The sequence below is a fragment of the Podarcis gaigeae genome (genome assembly GCF_964106915.1).
Source record: "Podarcis gaigeae genome assembly, chromosome: 5".
Taxonomy (NCBI): domain Eukaryota; kingdom Metazoa; phylum Chordata; class Lepidosauria; order Squamata; family Lacertidae; genus Podarcis; species Podarcis gaigeae.
In genome coordinates, this window is record NC_139681.1 from 86,471,038 (window position 1) to 86,493,487 (window position 22,450).

General features: G+C 45.6%; 1 protein-coding gene and 1 long non-coding RNA gene across 3 annotated transcripts in view; one reads left to right on the forward strand and one right to left on the reverse strand.

Moving 5' to 3' along the window:
- The window catches only part of PLD1 (phospholipase D1), a 115,597-nt gene that overhangs the window by 12,252 nt on the left and 80,895 nt on the right, over nucleotides 1-22,450 (reverse strand). For both annotated transcript variants that reach the window (XM_083739272.1, XM_083739271.1), the window contains exons 17-23: nucleotides 21,419-21,537; nucleotides 20,456-20,569; nucleotides 17,025-17,135; nucleotides 14,295-14,383; nucleotides 4,920-5,033; nucleotides 3,470-3,519; nucleotides 2,263-2,397 (exon numbers count right to left, since the gene is read on the reverse strand). In XM_083739272.1, the coding sequence (XP_083595398.1) occupies nucleotides 2,263-2,397; nucleotides 3,470-3,519; nucleotides 4,920-5,033; nucleotides 14,295-14,383; nucleotides 17,025-17,135; nucleotides 20,456-20,569; nucleotides 21,419-21,537 (732 nt within the window). The remainder of the gene's footprint in view (nucleotides 1-2,262; nucleotides 2,398-3,469; nucleotides 3,520-4,919; nucleotides 5,034-14,294; nucleotides 14,384-17,024; nucleotides 17,136-20,455; nucleotides 20,570-21,418; nucleotides 21,538-22,450) is intronic.
- On the forward strand, nucleotides 14,391-17,109 carry LOC310845168. Its single transcript, XR_014564536.1, has 3 exons — nucleotides 14,391-14,862; nucleotides 15,220-15,781; nucleotides 17,010-17,109. It is a non-coding gene; the product is annotated as an uncharacterized lncRNA (long non-coding RNA).

Here is a 22,450-nt window from a genome sequence, read left to right on the forward strand (position 1 = left end):
TGGTAACTCACTGCACCCGGTGGCAAGAGCTGGGAAGGGATATAAGGTCAGCATTTTGCTTCGGCTCTTTGCCACAGCAACACATTTCCTGCCTTGCTGCGTTTGGGTCCTTGCTTCCTGATCCTTGGACCTCGGCTCCTTGACTCCTTGCTTCTCGACCCTCAGACCCTTGACTTCGTGCCTCCCTGCTTCCTGACCCTCAGACCCCCTGATTTCTGGACTCGCGTTCCTGCTCCCACCCCACCATCTTGCCCCCGGTCCCGACGTCCTCAGATGGGACTTCAATTGCCCGTTGACCTGGCCGTGAAACTCTGGGGACAGGAAATAGCAGCACCATGATTTTTGCAGTTTTGGATTCTTGGGCAAAATGTCTACCGTACACAAGGCTCCTACTGATGCAACAGCTTTCTTGGAAGGCAACCTAAACAAGGCTGTGTCTACTTCCTATTCTGAGATCGAGAAGGAGAATGAGTAAAGTCTGCCCTCTGCAACCACTAGCAGGAGAGAAGAGAAGCAGGAAGATGACTGCCTTGTTGTCAGCACATCCCCCTCCTCCCTCCCCAAATCCCTTGGAAAAGGAGCCGATAGAGCACACATGTCAGCCTAAAGCATCCAAATTTCACAGCATGTTCTGTACTTTGAAGAGCAGATGACAAGTCGCCAAAGTTTCAAGGCAGATCCCAAGTTTGAGACGCGCCAGATGGGCCCAGTTCCCCGCAGAAGACCGTCGCAGAGAAGGGCAAATTTCTTTCCTGTCAGTGATTTGGGCATCATTTCCTCCCAGTTATGCCAAACTGCACCGAGTGCAATAATCAAGCCTGGGGAGTCTCGCTTAAAGTTGCCATTCCTTTTGTGCCTGGTGAGCTTTTGTCAAAGCTGCAGCACAAGGAGAAATGCAAGAGGGAGAATGTTTAGCGGGATTTGGTTACAGGTTGATAGAGGTGACTGAGCCTGGGTGCCCTTTGCAAAAGTCTTACATAATTTACCAGTATTTTTTTTTTATTAAAAAAATGAGTTGATCCTCCTTTGGGCCTAGAGTTTAGCGTCAGGGACCAACGATCTTCCAATCTGCATGAGAGGGCCTGGAAAGTGTCAGCAAAGCATTCTACCTCACTGCAGTTTCTTCAGATCATTTCTTCATGCCTTCATTTGCTCCCAGAAGGACTGAAAGTCCCACGTAAACATCCCTGGGTCTGGTCAGCTGCTTCCTGGACATCTGCAAACATCTGAATTTGTACTGACTCATTCCCTTTAACTCAAGTTTCCCTCACAGCTTGCTCCTTCAGTCTTTGACTTCCAGTGTCCCATGGCTGATCTTTATCATGTGCTGGTCACAATTTATGTTGCATTTCGGGGGCAAATATACTTCTCCTGATGCTAATACAGTGGTACCTTGGTTTATGAACAGCTTGGAAATAGAATGCTGCAAACCTGGAAGTAGGTGTTCTGGTTTGTGAACTTTGCCTTGGAAGCGAAACATGTTCCACTTCCTGTTGAGTGTGTTTCATTTGTAAATTGAGTCCCCCGCTGCCAATCAGAGGCTTCCTGTTGAGTCTGTCGGCTGCTGAGTCCCAAGCACCCACGCAACAAAGAGGTGATATTTGGAGCTTTTGTTTTTGCTCTTTTTTGCATTTTTGTTTGTGTGGATTTTGTGTTTTTTTCACTGTGACTTGTTCTTCATTTTATGGGACTGACTTGTGACTTCATTTTTGCGACTTGTCTTTGTGACTGTGTGGAAACCAGTTCAGCTACTGATTGATTGACTGTGTGACTGCAGAAATGAATAATAGCCCAATATCCAAACAATGACTATCATCAGTGCACGAAGAAAAAATATATATAAATTTTTATCATCTACAATACGGTCTTATTTATTTTATAGTGCAGTACATTGATTATTGCTTTCATTTTATGGATCAAGGGTCTCGTTAGATAGTAAAATCCATGTTAAATTGCTGTTTTAGGGGTTGCTTTTAAAAGTCTGGAATGGATTAATCCATTTTGCATTACTTTCTATGGGAAAGCACGCCTTGGTTTTAGAATGCTTTGGTTTTGGAACAGACTTCAGGAACGGATTAAGTTTGGGAACCAAGGTACCGCTATATCAGCTTAAGGATGCTACTTTGAGCTGAGCAATCAGCGCAGCAGCACCAACAGTCCTAGGATTGGACAGACCCTAGAAAAAACCAAAAAACCTGCAGAGGAGTTTTAATTGAAATGCTTTGTAACAAAACACTCTTATTTAACAAGCTTCTCACTTACCAATGATGACTGTGTTGTCATCCACAATCATCAGCTTGCTGTGAACGTAGATCAATTCTGTCACAAGCTTTCCTTCCAGCTCAGCGTGGTTTCGGAGTCCGCAGAACGAAATGTAATTAATCCATTGGTCTCCAACTGAAGCATGCCAGGGGCAGGTGGTGGGAAAGGGAAGGGGAAAAAAGAGGCTTTAGGAATACGTGTGGCAGTGGGACAACTAACAGCACCATATAAAGCAGCTAATAGTAGCTGCACAGAAGTGCTAGGAATAGTAAGAATATTAAGAGGTAGTCATTACACTGTGACACTAGGTGGCACTAAGGAGTTTGCTCCTTTGGCAACTTGATTTCCCATTATAAGCTTTACACTGCGTTTTTTTCTGAAACTTTTTTTTTTAATGTGTCTAGATCCAGCCCTTAAGGCACACTATAGGTGCAAACTGTCGTATGAACATCCTCCTTTGTTTGGTGTGACAACTCTTGTTCCTGAACAGGCAATACAGATAGTTTTTCTTTTCCTAGCTTAGTATGGTTCAAACACAACTTTTCAAAAAATAAAAAAATAGAGATATAGAATAATGATAGATGATAGATAGACATACACAAATTGCTCTTTAATTAAATTGCCTACAAAACAGCTTTACTGATATTTGAATACAGTACATTGTTTTGCTCTTCCAATAATAAATGTCTGCCAAGCTGTCAATTAAGCTTTTTGCATATCAACTGCTCCTTCCCATACTTCTTGTACAATATGGACATTTTTTTAAAAAAATACACTAAGATCTTGTGCCAGATTGCTTTTTTCCATTCTTTTATAGATGGTACCTTCTGTCTGTCTCTGTCTCCCCCAATCCACCTGCCTCGTTTTTGGCAATTATAATTCTGGCTACCACTAGCACATTTGCATGGATTTATCTATTCTGAACACTGTCCCCCTTAAGTTTCCCGTTAGAATAACCATTGGGTATAGTTCTAATTTGTCACTCCATCTATCTATTCTGTTTTCAGCAGACACCCAGATGTTGTTTTGCTACTTCGCTTCCTTCATTCTGAAGATCTCCTTGACATAACGGAGGCCTCCTATGCTACTGGTTTTACCATCCTGCAATTATGCCAGCTAACGGGTGCTTTATGGCATATCAATCAAAGTTTAGTGTCCTCGAGGCCCAACAGTGTGCAGTGCGCACAGAGCCAAGCAAAGCACTTACTCTCTGCTTTTAGCTGTCCCAGGATCGAATTATCTCCTCTGCACATGGTCCTGGAAGAATTAAGGCCACGATTAAACTCACAAAGCAGCGGTATGTGAATGGGTGACAAGGATGGGGCTAATTAAAATCAACAGATATGTTCATATAGAAAGCAGGGAGGTGGTGTCAAGCAACACTATTGATTCCAAAGGAAAACAACACAACATAAGGAAGGCAAAATGTTGCAGGACTGGTGATCCCTTCTTGGGATCCTGGAGAGCAACTATCAGTCAGAATAGACAACACTGGGCTAGATTTATCTGATCTGGGATAAGGCATTGTCTTATGCTCCTAAATCACCACATGTGTCGGAAGCCAGAAGCAATCAGTCACCCAACACCATTTCCAGACACGGGATGATTTAAGTGATCCATGGACCCGCCAGGGAGTGGATCATACACATGAGTCACTCTGACAACACGGCTGCATGTCGCAGGCCTGGCTCAGAGGGAGCCATGGCACATCTGCCAAGTCATGGTCCACGAATCAGGCCTACTGAGCAACTTTTTTAAAAAGGAAAATGACGTTTGGGGCAAACAGCACCCAAGTGCGGTCTCTTGCTTTCGCAGCCTGTTGCCTATAAGCGAGATACTAGGAAATAGAAGGAGAAAGCTTAATTAAAAAGCCAATGCACAAATGTGCCCTGTGAGGTTTCCGTAGCAAGGCCCAACACAAAAAGCCTGTGCTCCCTCTGCTGGCTATTTGACAGAAATGTGCAATAACACATATTTATTTGAACTGGCGAGAGGAAACACAGGGCCCTTCGTGCCTCTGACGGAGGCCTCTGAGGAGAGGAATGGTTGAAAACTCTTCAGCATGTTTTGGCAACTGACTGTAAAATACCCTTCCACACCAAACACACTCCCTCCAAGCTTCTGTTTATAAATCCAAGGGCTGGTTTCCACAGCGATGCTAAGTCCTTCCTTGCATTACTGCAAGATTTCATGCTTGCAAGACAGAACTTTTCTCTTCTCTCTCTCCCACTCCTCCATACCCAATCAATCTGCTCTGGGTTTTCCACAATGCCCCTCATCCACCCCTGGAGCAGATTTGGAGAGGGTGCGGATTGGAACAAGGACACTGGATACCACCCAAGTCTCAAACTTTGTTCCTCCAACTCTGTCCGGTGGCCCCAACATCTCCTACCCGCTTACATGTTATCATTTACCTTTTTAATTCCACTGTTATCCTGCAGAGTGCAAGCTGTTGCACAGGGTCTTCCATGTGTCAGGTCTTTGGATCCTGGGGCAAAGCCTGAATCACAGATTGCCTTTTACCCCTTTGCCTGAGAGACTCCACAGAAGACCGATGCTGACCTCAGCTGTGCGCTGCCTAGACTCCCTTCACTAACACACCACAGCATATTGCAGAGAACAAAATAATTTGGGGCAGTCAGAACAACCCAAGATACCTGTAGTTAAAGTGCATGATTGCCTGTAGTGCATTTCCTCCTCCTGTTGAAATGTCGCCCTCAAATCCTGGCAGCAGTGGGATGACTACGTAGACTCGGTACCGTTTGTTTTCCCTGGAGAGAAAACACAAGAAAAGGTGAGCCAACCTTGCCTCAGTCCCAGAACAAGAAACCCTGAAACTCCCAATAGTGGTGTGATTTATGAAATGCAGAAGTTCTTCCTTTTATTACAGCAGTGATCAGTTAACCAACTGAAATAGCCAAGTGATGAGCCTGTTAAATACAATTGGGAGGGGGACAAAACCCCAAATATGTGTGATAATATAAATGAAATTATCATGATAACAAGAAGCTGCAGAAGTTCTTAAGTCAGCCTGAGATTTTATTTAAAAGCTGGTTTACCCCATATCTGTTTGCCAACACTGGTGTTAGGTAATGATCTATCATAATATTGCTCTTGGATATGACTTTCCATAATTCTGGCCTCTATAGTTCAGTGATACTGCTGCTCTCGCCCCCCCCCCCCAAAGATAAGGAAAGATAAAACATGGAACAATAAGAGTGTGGATTTGATATCCCACTTTATCACTACCCAAAGGAGTCTCAAAGTGGCTCACATTCTCCTTTCCCTTCCTCCCCCACAACAAACACTCTGTGAGGTGAGTGAGGCTGAGAGACTTCAGAGAAGTGTGACTGGCCCAAGGTCACCCAGCAGCTGCATGTGGAGGAGCGGGGAAGCGAACCCGGTTCACCAGATTATGAGTCCACTGCTCTTAACCACTACACCACACTGGCTCCCCAGTGTGAACAGATCCCCACAGCACTGGCAAGGGACTGGGGCAGGAACATATTGTAAGAATGTTAGAAAAGCCCTGCTGGGTCAGATCAAAGATTTATCTAGTCCAGCATCCCTGCTATCCACTGGGGAAATAGCCGTTTCCCACTTGTGTACCCAAGCAGCTGGTATGCAGAGACAATCAGCCTCTGAGGTAGCCTACAGCCATCATGACTAGTAGCCATTCCTAGCCTTTTCCTTTGTGAATTTGTCTGCCAGGCATAAAGCCAGCGAAGGGCTTACCCACGCTTACATTTTGCCCCAGGTCTGCACTTAAAAGCTCCGAGTTGTCGTTGTTGTTTCGCCTCAGAGCTTTCCCTGCGAAAACCTGCTCTTTAGCGCTCGCTCTACCGAAGCAACCATGTTTTCCACAGAATACTGTTTGTTCTGACGGAGCTTTAAAGAGCAGGTTTTCACGGAGGAAGCACCAGAGCAAAACAAACCGACAAACCCAGAGTTTTGAAGTGCAGTCCAGGCCCGGAAAGAAGGGAGTAAAGGTAAGTTTGGACAAGCTTCAAGCTGATGGTGGCAGCTATCATCGCGTCTTCCGAAAGTTTAGCGGTGCTCTGTGTGAATCGCCCAACATTTGGATTCATTGCATGTCTTCTGGTACTCGTAAGGTGAGAGAGAGAGAGAGAGAGAGAGAGAGAGAGAGAGAGAGGAAAGGAAAATGTCTCCTCATTCCAGGGATGAGGAACTTGAACTGCAACATCCATCATCCCTGAACATTGGCCATGCTTACTAGGACTGACAGAAACGATGATCCAAAGTTTACGAAGAGCAACACATTCCCCCTCCCCTGCAGTTTCTCCATACCACACATAACTGCAACCCCCCCCCCTTTATCGTGTCTCCCTTACTTGACCTTTTTCCAGGCGTAAAAGGCACCCAAATGCTGTGCCCCTTTCCTCACAGGAAGGTTATTCAAATCCCTTGATCATTTCAGTTGCCCTTTTCTGCACCTCTTCCAACTCAAGCATAAATATACCCAGAATTTCAAGCGTGGTGGCACCACAGATTTGTCACAGGCCATTATTGAATTTCTAGAAAGGGTTGGGAGCTGGTTCCCTTCACCTTCAATGGGCGAAATGAAAACATATACACTGCAGACTTACTTGTTTAATAGCGATTGTGGCAGCTATCACTGCATCTTTTGAAAGTTTAGCTGTGCTCTGTGTGAATCACCTGTGTGTCTCCGCAATGAACTCTGGGTACTTTAGTGCTGGTGTGTGTGTGAGGTGTCAGGTGAGGGCCCAGAGGGAACTCAACACTCTCATCAAACTACAATTCCCATAATTCTCTGGTGGAATCCATGACAGCTCATACAGGATATATGGCTAGAAACTGATATAGGTTTGCTGTGCAGATATGCTGTTAGTGCTCAAGGTCAGAATTCACAACACCTTTACTTCTGAGTGCATCCTTTAAAAAAATGATAGAAATAGTGGATGGAATTCAACGTTCCGCTCTTCCTATCCTTCCATCCGCTGGCATTTCAGCTGGCCAGATGGAATGATTCCTCCCTCTCTTTCCCCTGCACACTGTTCTGGGGTTTCTCAGAGCCAATTCTGGGGAGGGGGCAGGAGGAGGAAACCGCATTGTATGTGCAGTAGTCCCTGCACAGGGCTTCCACTGCCGAGATTCATTAGGTGAATCCCACCCTGTGTTTTCAGCAGCCAAGTCCATTAGAAGCTTGCCACAATTGCAGAGCAATTTGCAAACTCCATTCTCCCTCATAACATATTTGTTTTTATTCTGGCTGACAGATAGATGATTATTATGCTGGCCAGTCAATTTCTGTACAGTTTCATTTCCAGAGACACCCTTTGAGTCCCTCTCCTTATTTATTTTTAACTCAGTAATTTGCCAGGCAATTACATCTCAGCTAATTAGCATTCATATGGAGTCTGACTTTCCAGGCACCCATATTCAGGGGTGCTAAAACTGAGTGACACTTGCTTTTTTCGTAAGGAAAAGGGTAGGAAACAACCACCAGGTGGCGAGCATCTTATAGTTTGGATAAAACTCCAGGAAACACTGAAAACCATTAGAGATTCTACCAGGCAGATACAGCATTTCCTAGTAATTCTTCCTAGGACTAGTATTTATAAAGCAACAAATATTCAGATGCGTTTTCTGCAGTTAATACTGGGCTCAGAAATAAATGGGAACGTTGCCATCTTTTACCACAAAGTCATAATTGAATTAATTTTCTAGATTGCAAAAGCAATTACAATATTTCCATTAGTAAAACTGAGAATGCACTTCTGGGGGGGGGGGTGTCCATAAATTAGGAAACATATCTCAACCCATATGTTGCACGAGTATCTGTGCATAGTTTGTTCTTCTGGCTACAAAGGCCCCATAAGCATGCATCTGCACGGTTGAATCCAAGCACCGCTTTCTCCAAATCCAGCCCCGTCAAATAGGTAAGGTGATTGTCAGCTCGCTATTCATTGTTTTACAGTGTCATTGAAATGCATGGAGCATTACAGGATTACACAAGCAAAAGAGAGGCAGCCTGCAACCCGCCGTCCAGGGAGTTTACAATCTGCAGTTCGGCAGCAAAGAAAGCAAAGGAAAGTGATTGACAAGGATCACAAGGACATCAGCAGGACAGGCAAGGAGAACTAGGAATTATCCCAACAGACAAGCATCTGTTCAGCACAGAAGAGCCTTGTAAGGCATAGCTCAGGACTACAGATTCTGCTTTGCATGAAGAAGGTCTCAGGTAAAATTCTCGGTATCTCCAGGTAAGGATGGGAGAGGCCACCTGCATAAAACCCTGGAGAGCAGCTGCCAATCAGTGTAGACAAGAGTGAGCAAAGTGGACCAATCATCTCACTTGGTATACGGCAGCTCCTGTATTCTAGTGGTTAAGTGTTTTCAACACACCCCAAGTCACATTGACTATCAGGTCATAAAACTGCAATCCTCAAACAATCTACACTGTGCCACTCCCAAACACCACTATAGGTGTTTGAAATTGGCACCGATGGGAAAACTTGGTATATAGTCTTTTTAACTGACCGCTTCCTAAAACGAATGGCACGTGAAAATAATGAAGTGGTGCATTTTTGTTTCTGTAAAAAAAAATTAAAATCGAGGTACATTCGCTCATTGTTATCATTCAGACCCACGGGTTTCGCCTTAAATTAAAGATGTCTGAATGAGACAAGGCAAAGAGATTGGGCGCGAGGAGTATTAGTTGATACTTGCCAAAATTAATTACAAAAATAAATCACATATGAGCTTCCCATTTTCATCATTCAAAAGCAGCATGGCCAGCTCAGAGGGATGGGAAACCACAACCAGAAAATCTAGGAATGTCGATATTGAGCTAATTAATTATATATGCTGTGTACTGCCTAAAGAACAAAGAGGTCTTTACGCTTGGGTGGAAAACTCCATCAAGCCCCTCCATTAAGGTTGAAATATTTATGCAAGAGCTAATTTGTCTTTTACATGAGACCCAGGGGATTCATATATTAGTACCTACTCCCCGTTCGGGGGACGCAGGTGGCGCTGTGGGTTAAAGCCTCAGCGCCTAGGACTTGCCGATCGAAAGGTCGGCGGTTCGAATCCCTGCGGCGGGGTGCGCTCCCGCTGCTCGGTCCCAGCGCCTGCCAACCTAGCAGTTCGAAAGCACCTCCGGGTGCAAGTAGATAAATAGGGACCGCTTACCAGCGGGAAGGTAAACGGCGTTTCCGTGTGCGGCTCTGGCTCGCCAGAGCAGCGATGTCACGCTGGCCACGTGACCCGGAAGTGTCTCCGGACAGCGCTGGCCCCTGGCCTCTTGAGTGAGATGGGCGCACAACCCCAGAGTCTGTCAAGACTGGCCCGTACGGGCAGGGGTACCTTTACCTTTTACTCCCCGTTCAAGCCACCCTCAAAAATTTCATAGTGAACATACTGTAATGGAGATTTCATAGCATTAGAATTAATTCACCTTGATCCAGCAAGGGAGATCTCTATGCAGACACTGATTCTTACTTGCTGGACAAAAAGACTGAGAAAGTGCATGCGCACTGCATATGGATCACACATATGGACCATACGTGCTAACTCTATGGGGCCGGGGCCCTTCACCTCCCAAAAGAACATTTAGGGGATATTTTCTGCATGTTGGTGCCTTCTTCCTTCCTTTCCTCCCTTGCGCAGCTACCTTCCCCCAGTCAGACGTTGCCCTCTTTTCCCAGCTTGCCTCCTGGCGTTTGGCACCCTTTCCAAGCACATCTGAGCTGGGGTAGCAGGGGGAAAGCAGGCAGGCAGGTCCCAGAGGCAGGAGAGTGGGCAGAAACTTCTCTGCTCTGCCCAGGGTGCCTCGGTCTCTTGAACAACAACAACAGCAACAACAACAACAACAAATTATTATTTATACCGCACTCATCTGGCTGAGTTTCCCCAGCCACTCTGGGTGGCTCCCAATCGAGTGTTAAAAACAACACAACATTAAATATTAAAAACTTCCCTAAACAGGGCTGCCTTCAGATGTCTTTTAAGCTGCTTAAATAGCTGCTTTAAATAGCTGTTTATTTCATTGACATCTGATGGAAGAGTGTTCCACAGGACGGGCGCCACTACTGAGAAGGCCCTCTGTCTGGTTCCCTGTAGCCTTACTTCTCGCAATGAGGGAACCGCCAGAAGGCGCTTAGAGCTGGACCTCAGCGACTGGGCTGAACAATAGGGGTGGAGACGCTCCTTCAGGTATACAGGACTGAGGGCATTTAGGGCTTTAAAGGTCAGTGCCAACACTTCGAATTGTGCTCGGAAACGTACTGGGAGCCAATGCAGATCTCACAGGACCAGTGTTATGTGGTCCCAGTGGCCATTCCCAGTCTTGAACATCAGGATTGGGGCCAAAGTGCGTTACATGGTGGGAGACTGGAAATGGCACTGGACAGGATCTCAAACATGGTTGCCAGCAGGACCCCAGTTGCATGGCCTGTGCCACGATGGGGTTGCGCCACTGGTAATTTCCAAGGGTTTTCCTCAGAAGTCATACTAGGCTGTTCAGACTGCACACTGGGCGATCAGACAGGGAACAGATCTGTTCCACAACGCCACCCAACCTTGCTTGGTTCGAAGTTGTGGGCGGCATTAACATGAGTGTATCATTTATATGGTTATAAATTTGCATGGAATGCAAAGTTATTTAACTTCATGTATACTGTAGTTTGACCATCAATGGATGCTTATAGGTGGTGGTGCAAAGCTGTTCAGAGCATGTAAAAGGTAAAGGGACCCCTGACCATTAGGTCCAGTCACAGAGGACTTGGGGGTTGCGGTGCTCATCTCGCTTTACTGGCCAAGGGAGCCGGCATACAGCTTCTGGATCATGTGGCCAGCATGACAAACCTGCTTCTGGCGAACCAGAGCAGCACACAGAAACGCCGTTCACCTTCCCACCGGAGCGGTACCTATTTATCTACTTGCACTTTGACGTGCTTTCAAGCTGCTAGGTTGGCAGGAACTGGGACCAAGCAACGGGAGCGCACCCCGTCTTGGGGATTCAAATTGCCAACTTCTAATTGGCAAGCCCTAGGCTCTGTGGTTTAGACCACAGCGCCACCTGCGTCCCTGTTCAGAGCATGTGTTGTTGTTGTTGTTTAGTCGTTTAGTCGTGTCCGACTCTTCGTGACCCCATGGACCAGAGCACGCCAGGCACTTCTGTCTTCCACTGCCTCCCGTAGTTTAGTCAAACCCATGCTGGTAGCTTCGAGAACACTATCCAACCATCTTGTCCTCTATCGTCCCCTTCTCCTTGTGCCCTCAATCTTTCCCAGCATCAGGGTCTTTTCCAGGGAGTCTTCTCTTCTCATGAGGTGGCCAAAGTATTGGAGCCTCAGCTTCACGATCTGTCCTTCCAGTGAGCACTCAGGGCTGATTTCCTTTAGAATGGATAGGTTTGATCTTTTTGCAGTCCATGGGACTCTCAAGAGTCTCCTCCAGCACCATAATTCAAAAGCATCAATTCTTCGGCGATCAGCCTTCTTTATGGTCCAGCTCTCACTTCCACACATCACTACTGGGAAAACCATAACTTTTACTATACGGACCTTTGTTGGCAAGGTGATGTCTCTACTTTTTAAGATGTTGTCTAGGTTTGTCATTGCTTTTCTCCCAAGAAACAGGCGTCTTTTAATTTCATGGCTGCTGTCACCATCTGCAGTGATCATGGAGCCCAAGAAAGTAAAATGTCTCACTGCCTCCATTTCTTCCCCTTCTATTTGCCAGGAGGTGATGGGACCAGTGGCCATAATCTTCGTTATTCCACATTTCACACACTCTGTGATAATGAACATTTTGTTCATCTGCAAGGAACATGGGTTATGGGAAATAGCTGTAACAGGCTTATGCTCTGTAAGTTGAGGAGCTTGGTTGTGGGGTTCAGGTTATGCGAAGCAAGTCTTTCGGACTGAGAGACCAGGTTCCTGGAAACTGCAAGAAACGGCTCTGGAGGCTGTGAATGAACTGGTTTGGTTTGACAGGAATGCATTCTGCTACGACGACTGCACCACCTGAATCACAATTATACCAAGGCAAGCATATACTGTGCCGTTAAAAAGAAAAAGTGCTATTTTCTGCACCATGGAAACCCAAGGCTTCCAATTAGAATTATGCTAATGTGTGTGTGCATTTGCATAATTTGTTCTGCTAACAAGATCCCCAGGTTTTGCAAAAATATCTGGAACACTTTCAGCCAGGGCAGGAATGAGAAACAGGCAGTTTACAACAAGGGAAGTCAGGTAACAGCAGACATACAAGAAGGTGAAAGAGCTAAGAAACGCTTGAAGGTTCAAACCCTGACCACACTCGAGTCTGGCCCTGGCCCTGTCTATGGATGGATTGCTCAGGAGATCTGTGATCTGTTTTTTGTTTATGAATTACTTTAATGCATGTGCTGGAATGCTCCACATTCAACTGAAGCAACAGAACTGGAAAAGGAAACACTTATTCCCTTCTCCCGATCCAAATTGCCCTTACTCTCTGCAGGGGAGAAAAACACCTACTCGTTTTTTCCTTCTCTGACCAGCCTGGCTCTTTCTATGTCTCTTAAATGAAGTTTTATTGTGCCGGGTGTTGTTTTCCATCTCAACCCTCTATATTTTAGATGGCTGTTTAAATTCCGTCTTCTCACAGCGATCTTGTGGACGCACAGAAAACCCTTGGCTTTATTTATATTGACTTCTCCAGCTTTAGATAAATGCAGCCTGCTCTTCGTGATTGCAAGGCTTGATATACTAGCTTGCCTTTTGGAAACGCAGGGCAAACTGTAAACATCCTCGATCACTTTCCAGAGACAAGGCCTAGGAACACTGCAACGATCCACAGATTAATCATATTAGAATCCCCCAGTGGGTGGAGAGCCTTTATTCTTCCTGCTTAAAAGCCAGTTGCTTTCTGTCGAGAAATCACCCACGCCCTGCACCACTGAGCTTAAATGATTAAAGAAGCAGAAACGCAAACATTCAAAGGTATCCCCTCAGGCATTTAGGAGCAGGAAAGGAAGAACGACAACCAGGCTGTCAGCATCAACCTGGGCCCCCAAAAGTACGCAGGTGCAAATAACTATTAGGAGTGAATTTGTTTCAGAGGTCCTTTCCACTGTTACACCAGTCATACACTGGCCTGTGAGCGCTCCAGTTGGAGAACAGACTTTACCAAGTGAAGACACTCAAACTCAGGACACAAGGGAGAAACGTGCTAAGAGGAAGGCACGCTTGGCAAATCCACACCGCGATCAACTCCCACCCGGAAACCAATGTCCCCACTGTGGAAGGACGTGTGGATCCAGAACTGGCCTCCACAGTCACTTACGGACTCATTGTTAAAACCGTGTTTATGGAAGACAATCTGACTCGGCTACAAGTGATCGCCAAAGAAGAAGAAGGTAGTAGAGATATATACTGGATAATGGGCCCAGATGTTGCAGTGCCCAGGTGCCCCTGAACTGAACACACACAATCTCTTTGTCGCAAAGGTCTACTCAGAAAAACACACTGTAGTATATACACTTGTAACTCAGTTAATTTGCAGCTGGATCAAATATTTCCACCCATTCCCTGAAAGTTCAGACAGACATTATACACACCAAGCTGCCCCAAGCTGCAAGGAATGCCAGAACCACTGATGGAAGTGGCAGCAAAACATGATGAGCAAAATGGTGCCATTATAGACAATGTAGACAGTAGTGCCTACCAGAACCCTGACATCATTTGCAAGATCATTTGTCCCACCAGGTCCAAAAGTTTAATTACATAAAATAATTTTACTGTCTTCGTGGTTCACCAAGTCCAAGAACTAGTTATCTTCATGTTAGTTTCCATATATTATAATCAATAGAGGAAAACCAGTTTGTGCTCCCATCTCACCCTAGTCACCTTGTCTTTTAACGTTTTTTGAGTTCTCCACTTTCCCCTGAAAAATGACTCCAGAAATGCTTTTTTAAAGTCTGTGCTGAGGTATTTGGCTTAGAAACAAAATTTCCCCTGCTGCATTCTTCATTCCCACCCAGACTGTGTTTTCAGCAAGATTACCTGTGCGCCGTGAGGATGCGTTGAGCGATGGCATCACCAATCCGGTTCGATACAACTTTGTCGTCTGCACAGCTAATGAAAAACTGGTTCTATGGTGTGGGAAAGCAAAACAGAAAGAAGCGGGGAATGACTGCGCTGTTCATAAATCTGATAGCTGCTGTAAGAAGTACCTGCCAAGGCAGTAGTTTTCAAACGTGGAACCTTGAGGCTCCTTGGAAACTTATCATAGCTACGCTGGTGATGAGCTCAGTAATAGCAGACAAGCTCTTCTGAAAGATTGCTTGCCCAGTTACGAGTCTTCCTGTGCAACCTTAGGAGAGAACCAGATACACTCTAGGCCCATCAAACTGGTGCCTCCAGAGTCATAAGGACTATGACTCTTATCAGCCTCAGAGAGCATGGCTGTGGTAGCTGATGTAAGCTGTCATCATAAACCAGCTAGCAAGGGTTTGTTATCAGTGCCTTCCATTTGTGTGAGGCAATGGCAAAGTCTAACCCAATGGCAAAGCCTAGGACCCTTGTACCTACGGGACTGCCTCTCCTGGTTTGCCCCACGGAGGACCTTAAGGTAAAGGTAAAGGGACCCCTGACCATTAGGTCCAGTCGTGACCGACTCTGGGGTTGCGCGCTCATCTCGCTCTATAGGCCAAGGGAGCCGGCGTTTGTCCGCAGACAGCTTCCAGGTCATGTGGCCAGCATGACTAAGCCGCTTCTGGCGAACCAGAGCAGCACATGGAAACACCGTTTACCTTCCCGCCGGAGCGGTACCTATTTATCTACTTGCACTTTGATGTGCTTTCAAACTGCTAGGTTGGCAGGAGCAGGGACCGAACAACGGGAGCTCACTCCGCTGCGGGGATTCGAACCGCCGACCTTCTGATCGGCAAGTCTTAGACTTTGTGGTTTAACCCACAGTGATCTTAAGGGTCCATAAATAGCAACACCCTAGAGGTCCTGGGCCCTAAGGAAGTTAGATTAGCCTCAACCAGAGTCAGGGCCTTTTCAACACTGGCTTCGGCCTGGTGGAACGCTCTGTCTCATGAGACCAGGGCCCTGCAGGATCTGATTTCTTTCCGCAGGGCCTGTAAGACAGAGTTGTTCCACCTGGCCTTTGGCTTAGAATCAATTTGATTCCCTCCCCCTCTTTCTTTTTTCCTTTCTCCTCCTGTGAAGAGGATGCATCTTAATGTTTTAATGTTGTATTTTAATCTTGTTTTTTAAGTTGCATTTTAATCAACTTATTTTTATTATTGGTTGTTAGCCGCCCTGAGCCCGATCTTGGCTGGGGAGGGCGGGGTATAAATGAAATGTATTATTATTATTATTAACAGGTCTAGCCAGCCCACTGTGAAACCAAAGAACGCAGCCTGGGATGGATCCCACAATCCTTGGCAACACAAGGGGGGTTTCTCAGAAGACCAATATGCTGGTGAAAAGGGGCTCCCTGGGGGAAGAATGTTTCTAAGCCAGGCTGCAACCCAAAAGAGGTGAAACCTATACAAATTCTACTCAAATTCATTGTAATCGGTGGAGGCTGGTCCATCGGGTCAAACTGGGTATGTTTAGCCTGGGAAAATGGAGACTGGGAGGAGATATGGTAGCCATCTTCAAATAAGCAGAGAGGTTGGGTGGCCAACTGGCATGGATGCTTTAGCTGAGATTCCTGCACTGAAGGGGTTTAAACTAGATGACCCTCAGGGTCCCAACCCTACAATTCTCTACAAAATGGCACACTGCCCCACCAACCTCAGTCTGCCTGGACATTGTCCACCTTCTCACTTACAACCAGTCCAAGGGTGGTCCTGGCTGACTGCTTCCTCCCTCTTAGTCTCAATGTTGCCTCTGTAGAACTCACTAGGGAGGAGGATGGGGACAAAACGAGAACTAGTTGGCTCTGCTTCCCCTTGGATCTGGTGCCACCTATTGCTGGGCTACCTGACTTCTGCCCTAAGAGTCCCAGTGGCCACCAGTTACCACTAGAGGTGTGGGACAGGGTGGGATGGGAAGTATGGGTCAATGGGGGCAAAAGTTAGGAACAAAACTGGAATCAGTTGGCTCTTCCTCTCATTGTCTCTGGGCCAACTCCTAATCTCAAGGTCGCTGGTTCGAGCCCCACATTTGGCAAAAGATTCCTACATTGCAGGGGATTGGGCCAAATGACCCTTGCGTTCCCTCCAACTCTACAGTTCTATGAATCCACCTGCTGTTGTTCTGCCCCAGCAGTTTCAATGGGTGCCAGCTACACTTTAATATATCTTTACTTTGTCTGGATTTCACCCAGATGACCAATCTGTTTGGTGTTTCACATCTACAGTCATACCTCGGGATGAATACGCTTCGGGTTAAGCATTTTTGGGTTGCGACCCGGAAGTAACAGAGCACTTTACTTCCGGGTTCCGCCGCGCGCGCATGCACAGACCATCAAAGTGACATCACGTGCATGTGCAGAAGCGCTGAAACATGACCCGCGCAAACGCAGAAGCGCGGACACTGGTTATGTTCGCTTCAGGATGCAAACGGGGCTCCGGAACGGATCCCGTTCGCATCCCGAGGTACTAGTGTATATGTAAATACACACTTTACTAAAAGGTAAAGATGTTCACGACTGGAGATTTTTCAACAACAGCTTCAAAAAGATAAACAGAAACAATGTGGATAATAATAATACTTTTAGAATGTGGTGCTGATTTCCTGCTGTGTTCTTTATACCTACAGATGGCGACTACTTGCCTCTATATAGACATAGTGTTTGCTGTTTTCTATCACGTTAACATAAGCAGAATGAATGGATTCCTCATGGTACTTGATCCCAGCAGACCAGTCCGTAGCAGAGCGGAGTACCTAAACAGGAAAAGATCAGGTGTTCTTTAGCATTATATTTATTAGCTGCTTTTTATATGAAGTGCCTTGATGCGATTCACACAATGAAAATAACATTAACATTAAAAACCAGCAATAAAACAAAGCCTAAACTGCTTGCTTGCTTGCTATCTATCTATCTATCTATCTATCTATCTATCTATCTATCTGTCATCTATCTATATCTATCATCTATCTATCATCTATCTATCTATCTATCTATCTATCTATCTATCTATATCTATCTATCATCTATCTATCTATCATCTATCTATCTATCTATCTATCTATCATCTATCTATCTATCTATCTATCTATCTATCTATCTATCTATCTAATCTATCTATCTATCTATCATTTATCTGCCTATCATCTATCTATCTATCCATCTATTCCTTGTTTTTTAATCATCCATGTACCAGTCAAGTTTTTATCTCGTTGCAATCACCTATCCTCGTTGCAAAAACCAAGTAACATTGAATTGTCCAGTTTTGCTAATTCAGACCTGTGCCTTAAGAAAAGCATTTGCTACACACACACAAACACACACACACACACACACACACATATATATATATATATATATATATATACAGACACAGTGTGCTTGCTTCTAAAAAAAGAAAAGAAAAAGGCATTAATATGACTCTTAGGTAGGCCAATATTCCTTCCACTACGCAATTAGGGAATGGAAGCTGAGAGGGAGCATTTTTTGGGGAGCCATATAAGAAGCTGCCAAATGTTGAGTCAGACTATTGGTTCGTATATAGCTCAGAATTGCCCACACTAGCTAGGGATCAGGTTCCTTGAAGGATTGTGCCTCACATATACACCTTCCCACATCTTACTGTTGCATGAAGTCCTTTGCTGGCTGCCCCTGCGAAATAGGATTTGTGAGGTACCTATGTGGGGCAGGGTATTTTCTGTGTTGGTTTGTGGAACATCCTCCCTAGAGAAGCTGGCCTGACACCTAATTTGGGGGTATTTTCAGCACCAGGTGGAGATTTTTTCCCTTTCCCCAGGCGTTCCAGTCTTAAAGTTTCAATGTTATTGGGGCTTTTAAGATCTTCTATACTCTTGATGTTCCCTGCAGCTAGTTTTAAATCTAGTTGTAGGGAACTGTAGGGAACATCAACAGTATACAGAAGATCTTAAAAGCCCTAATAACATTGAAACTTTAAGACTGAAACATCAGGCAATCATTTGGGGCAGGGCAGCAAACCAAACCAGAACCAAGCCAGGACAGTTTACCTTCCCACCACAGTGGTACCTATTTATCTACTTGCACTGGTGTGCTTTCAAACTGCTAGGTTGGCAGGAGCTGGGACAGAGCAACGGGAACTCATTCGTTCCTCATTTGCACCCTGGATTGGCTTACCTGCTCCAGGTGCTATGGTCCTTTCAGCAGCTGCCATTTTATTTATTGTTTACGAATTGATAATATGTAAACCATGCTATTCAGCCAGTACTGGCTCCCAAAGCAGGCAACGATTTGGATCTAAACACAGGTGCACTATAACTAGGGATAAGTTCAGAGTGTGCATTTGGGGATCGTCTGTCCTGGCCCCTGACAGATCCCAGCTCTCTTTCCCCAAGATGGAGATGGAACAGAAGGAGCTGCAGATGAAGTCAGAGGCTGAGTAATGATGATCTGTAGAGTCTCCTGGCCCCTGGCAACCAATGACTACCCATTTCTGCAGCTGGTGCCTGTTAGGATTTTATCAATCCGAGCTACTCCAGCTGTACCAGTGAGTGGTACTATGATTTGTATACATCACGTGAGTGTCTGAGAGAGCATGGGAAAGGAAGTCTGTGTTATCTCTTCCTGCTAAGTACTATTGGAAGTTAGTTTCACTTCTGCATGCAGTTGTGTACTGGTGTTTAGATAGCACAGACGTACTGATGGAGTCTCTGTATATAAGACTGTAAATAAAGTAGTTTTAGAACTACGATTGAGTCTTTCCTTCTGCTATGATATGCCAGAAGACTGGCATGCTCTTTTCATGAGAGAAGGGACGCCAATCACCGGTCTCTCTGGACTGAGGGAGATTTACAGCCAGGGAGGAACACCAGAGAGATGCTCCAAAGACCTGGGAAGTTGGCAGCCATTCCCGGGGGGTGTTTTTCCAACAATTCTGAGGAAAGAGAACCTGACGGGTTCATCTCATCCCCACTGCAGCAACCGACACTGGCTTCTAATACTGAGCAGAGAGCTCAGTGGCAGACTGAGTCCACACAGTTTTTCAGAAGATCATTTGTGCAAAAATTCTATACAGTCAGGGCCAAGGAGTGCCTCGTGTCATTAACGAAATTCAAGAGATGTAACAGAGAACTCAAGTACAGCTTATCCCAAATATCCAACATCATCCATTAAACCCCATAAATCGCAATAAAGACTAAAGAACCTTATGGTTACAAAATACAGCTTTAATAATACTTTCAAAGACTCTCTGTCCTGCCACAAGGACTAGTAATTTAGGCTGCAGTCCTAAACATGTTGACTGCAGAGTGGGACTCACTTCTGAGTCATCATCCTTAGGATCGCTCTGTTATTAGTTGAGGTTCTCTATGGCTATAGGGACATGAGTGGCGCTGTGGGTTACACCACAGAGCCTAGGACTTGCCAATCAGAAGGTTGGCAGTTCGAATCCCCACGACGGGGTGAGCTCCCGTTGCTCGGTCCCTGCTCCTGAAGAAGAAGAAGAGTTTGGATTTGATATCCCTCCTTTCACTCCCTTTAAGGAGTCTCAAAGCGGCTAACATTCTCCTTTCCCTTCCTCCCCCACAACAAACACTCTGTGAGGTGAGTGGGGCTGAGAGACTTCAAAGAAGTGTGACTGGCCCAAGGTCACGCAGCAGCTGCATGTGGAGGAGCGGAGACGTCAAAGTGCAAGTAGATAAATAGGTACCGCTCCGGCGGGAAGGTAAATGGTGTTTCCGTGCGCTGCTCTGGCTTAGTCATGCTGGCCACGTGACCTGGAAGCTGTACGCCGGCTCCCTCAGCCAATAAAGCGAGATGAGCGCCGCAACCCCAGAGTCGGTCATGACTGGACCTAATGGTCAGGGGTCCCTTTACCTTTACCTATGGCTAGGCTTTTAATTAAGAACTGTGAGTGCTAAAAAGGAGGACTGGAGTGGAAATGTCTCTTTTACAGTGTCTCCTGAGATGTCAAAGATCTAGTGCAGTCTATTAAAAAGAAATGGCATTTGTTCTAGTAGTTTATGGCAGTTTCAATTTAAGGGGTGTTTTACGCCTGTGTGTGTGTGAGTTGTAAATATTCTACAACAAATGGCAGCCTTACCTGCACACTGGCACACACGGCATCGGGGACCTGGTACTTCAACTCGTCAGCCGTTTGCTGAGATTTCGGCAACAGAAAAGGGTAGGAAAGGGATCTATATTTGGGCTTCATGATCTTGGAAGGAAGAACCACAAAAGAAGCATAAAATACACTGTCAGACTTGCATATGTTCAGTTTTAACATCAAGTTACAATCCTATGCATATTCCCCCACATGCCACCCACCTGACAGGGCTGCCCAGCGCATTCTGGACAGCTCCCAACAAAATACTAAAAGCACAAGAAAACATCAACCATTAAAAACTCCGTAGAATTTGTGAATGCTTCCTTATGCAGGCCCATATCCCTGTGAGCAACCCCACCCCACCTGAACATCAGAGAGAAAGTTTCTTGCCCACCTTCCCTGTCTACTGAAGTGGTGCAGTCTATTCTCACACCATAAAAGTAAAGGACCCCTGACAGTTAAGTCCAGTTGCAAATGACTCTGGGGTTGCGGCGCTCCTCTCGCTTTACTGGCCGAGGGAGCAGAAGATTGTCCGCAGACAGTTTTTCCAGGTCATGTGGCCAGCATGACTAAGCCACTTCTGGTGAAACCAGAGCAGTGCACAGAAACGCCATTTACTTTCCCGCCGGAGCGGTACCTATTTATCTACTTGCACTTTGACATGCTTTCAAACTGCTAGCTTGGCAGGAGCTGGGATCAAACAATGGGAGCTCACCCCATCGCAGGGATTCGAACCGCCAACCTTCCAATCGGCAAGCCCAAGGCTCAGTTGTTTACACCACAGCGCCACCCACGTCCCATTCTCACACCTTAGAACTCTCCTGTTTCATCCCCTCCTCATTCTGCTGCCTTTGTAGGTCAAGCCTCAGAATGCGGCTCTGCATAGATCTCAGCGTATAAACTAAGAAACTACAATGAGATAGTTATGCAGGCTCAGGTCTTCCATCAACACAAACTCACCTTTGTGAAGTTCCAGCGCTGAATGAAATGCCGAGCCACATCCCGGGCTGCTTTCCCGTGGACCACCGAGGCAATGTCATGCCATGGCATCCTTGGCATGGTGTAGCGATCAATGAAGTCTATGTAGGTGGAAAAGGAAGCGTATATCATCTACCTCAGAAGTATCACCTGGAATTTTGGCTCAATTTGCAATATGCAATTAAAGCAGTACAGTGGTGCCTCTGGTTAAGTGCTTAATTCGTTCCAGACATCCATTCTTAACCTGAAACTGTTCTTAACCTGAAGCACCACTTTAGCTAATGGGGCCTCCTGCTGCCGCGCCACCGGAGCACGATTTCTGTTCTCATCCTGAAGCAAATTTCTTAACCCGAGGTACTATTTCTTGGTTAGCAGAGTCTGTAACCTGAAGCGTATGTAACCTGAAGCATATGTAACCCGAGGTACCACTGTATCATACCACTTTAAACAGGCATAGCCTACCCCAAGGAATTCTGGGAACTGTAGTGAGCTATGGGTACTGAGTATTGTAATGAGGCCACAATTCCCTTCATGAAGATACCCTCTCCAGAGATTCCTGGGAACAGGGACCGATAGTTAAACCACTCTGAGGTAGAATCTACAAACGTATTAAAAAAAAGTTGTGAAAATGCTTTTTTATAAAAATGTTTAGAAAAATATATTGAATTTCCCATAGCTCACCATCGCCATCTAGTGCCACGTTTGTATAATGCACTTTACAACACACTTTAAATGTTTTATTTGCAGCTGAATCCTGAGACTTGTAGCTCTGTGAGGAGGATAGGGGTCTCCTAACAACTCTCAATGTCCTTAACAAACTACAGCTCCCAGAATTCTTCGGGGAAACCCATGTCCACTTTAAGTGGTATAATTGTGCTTTAAATGTGTAGTGCTTTAAGAGGGGCCCTAGATATGCTTCCCATAGGTATTTGCTTGGGTAATGTGGCAAAGAAGGTGCTGGTATGATTCATCAGGTATTATTACACTACAGACTCACTGGCTCATAATAGAGAT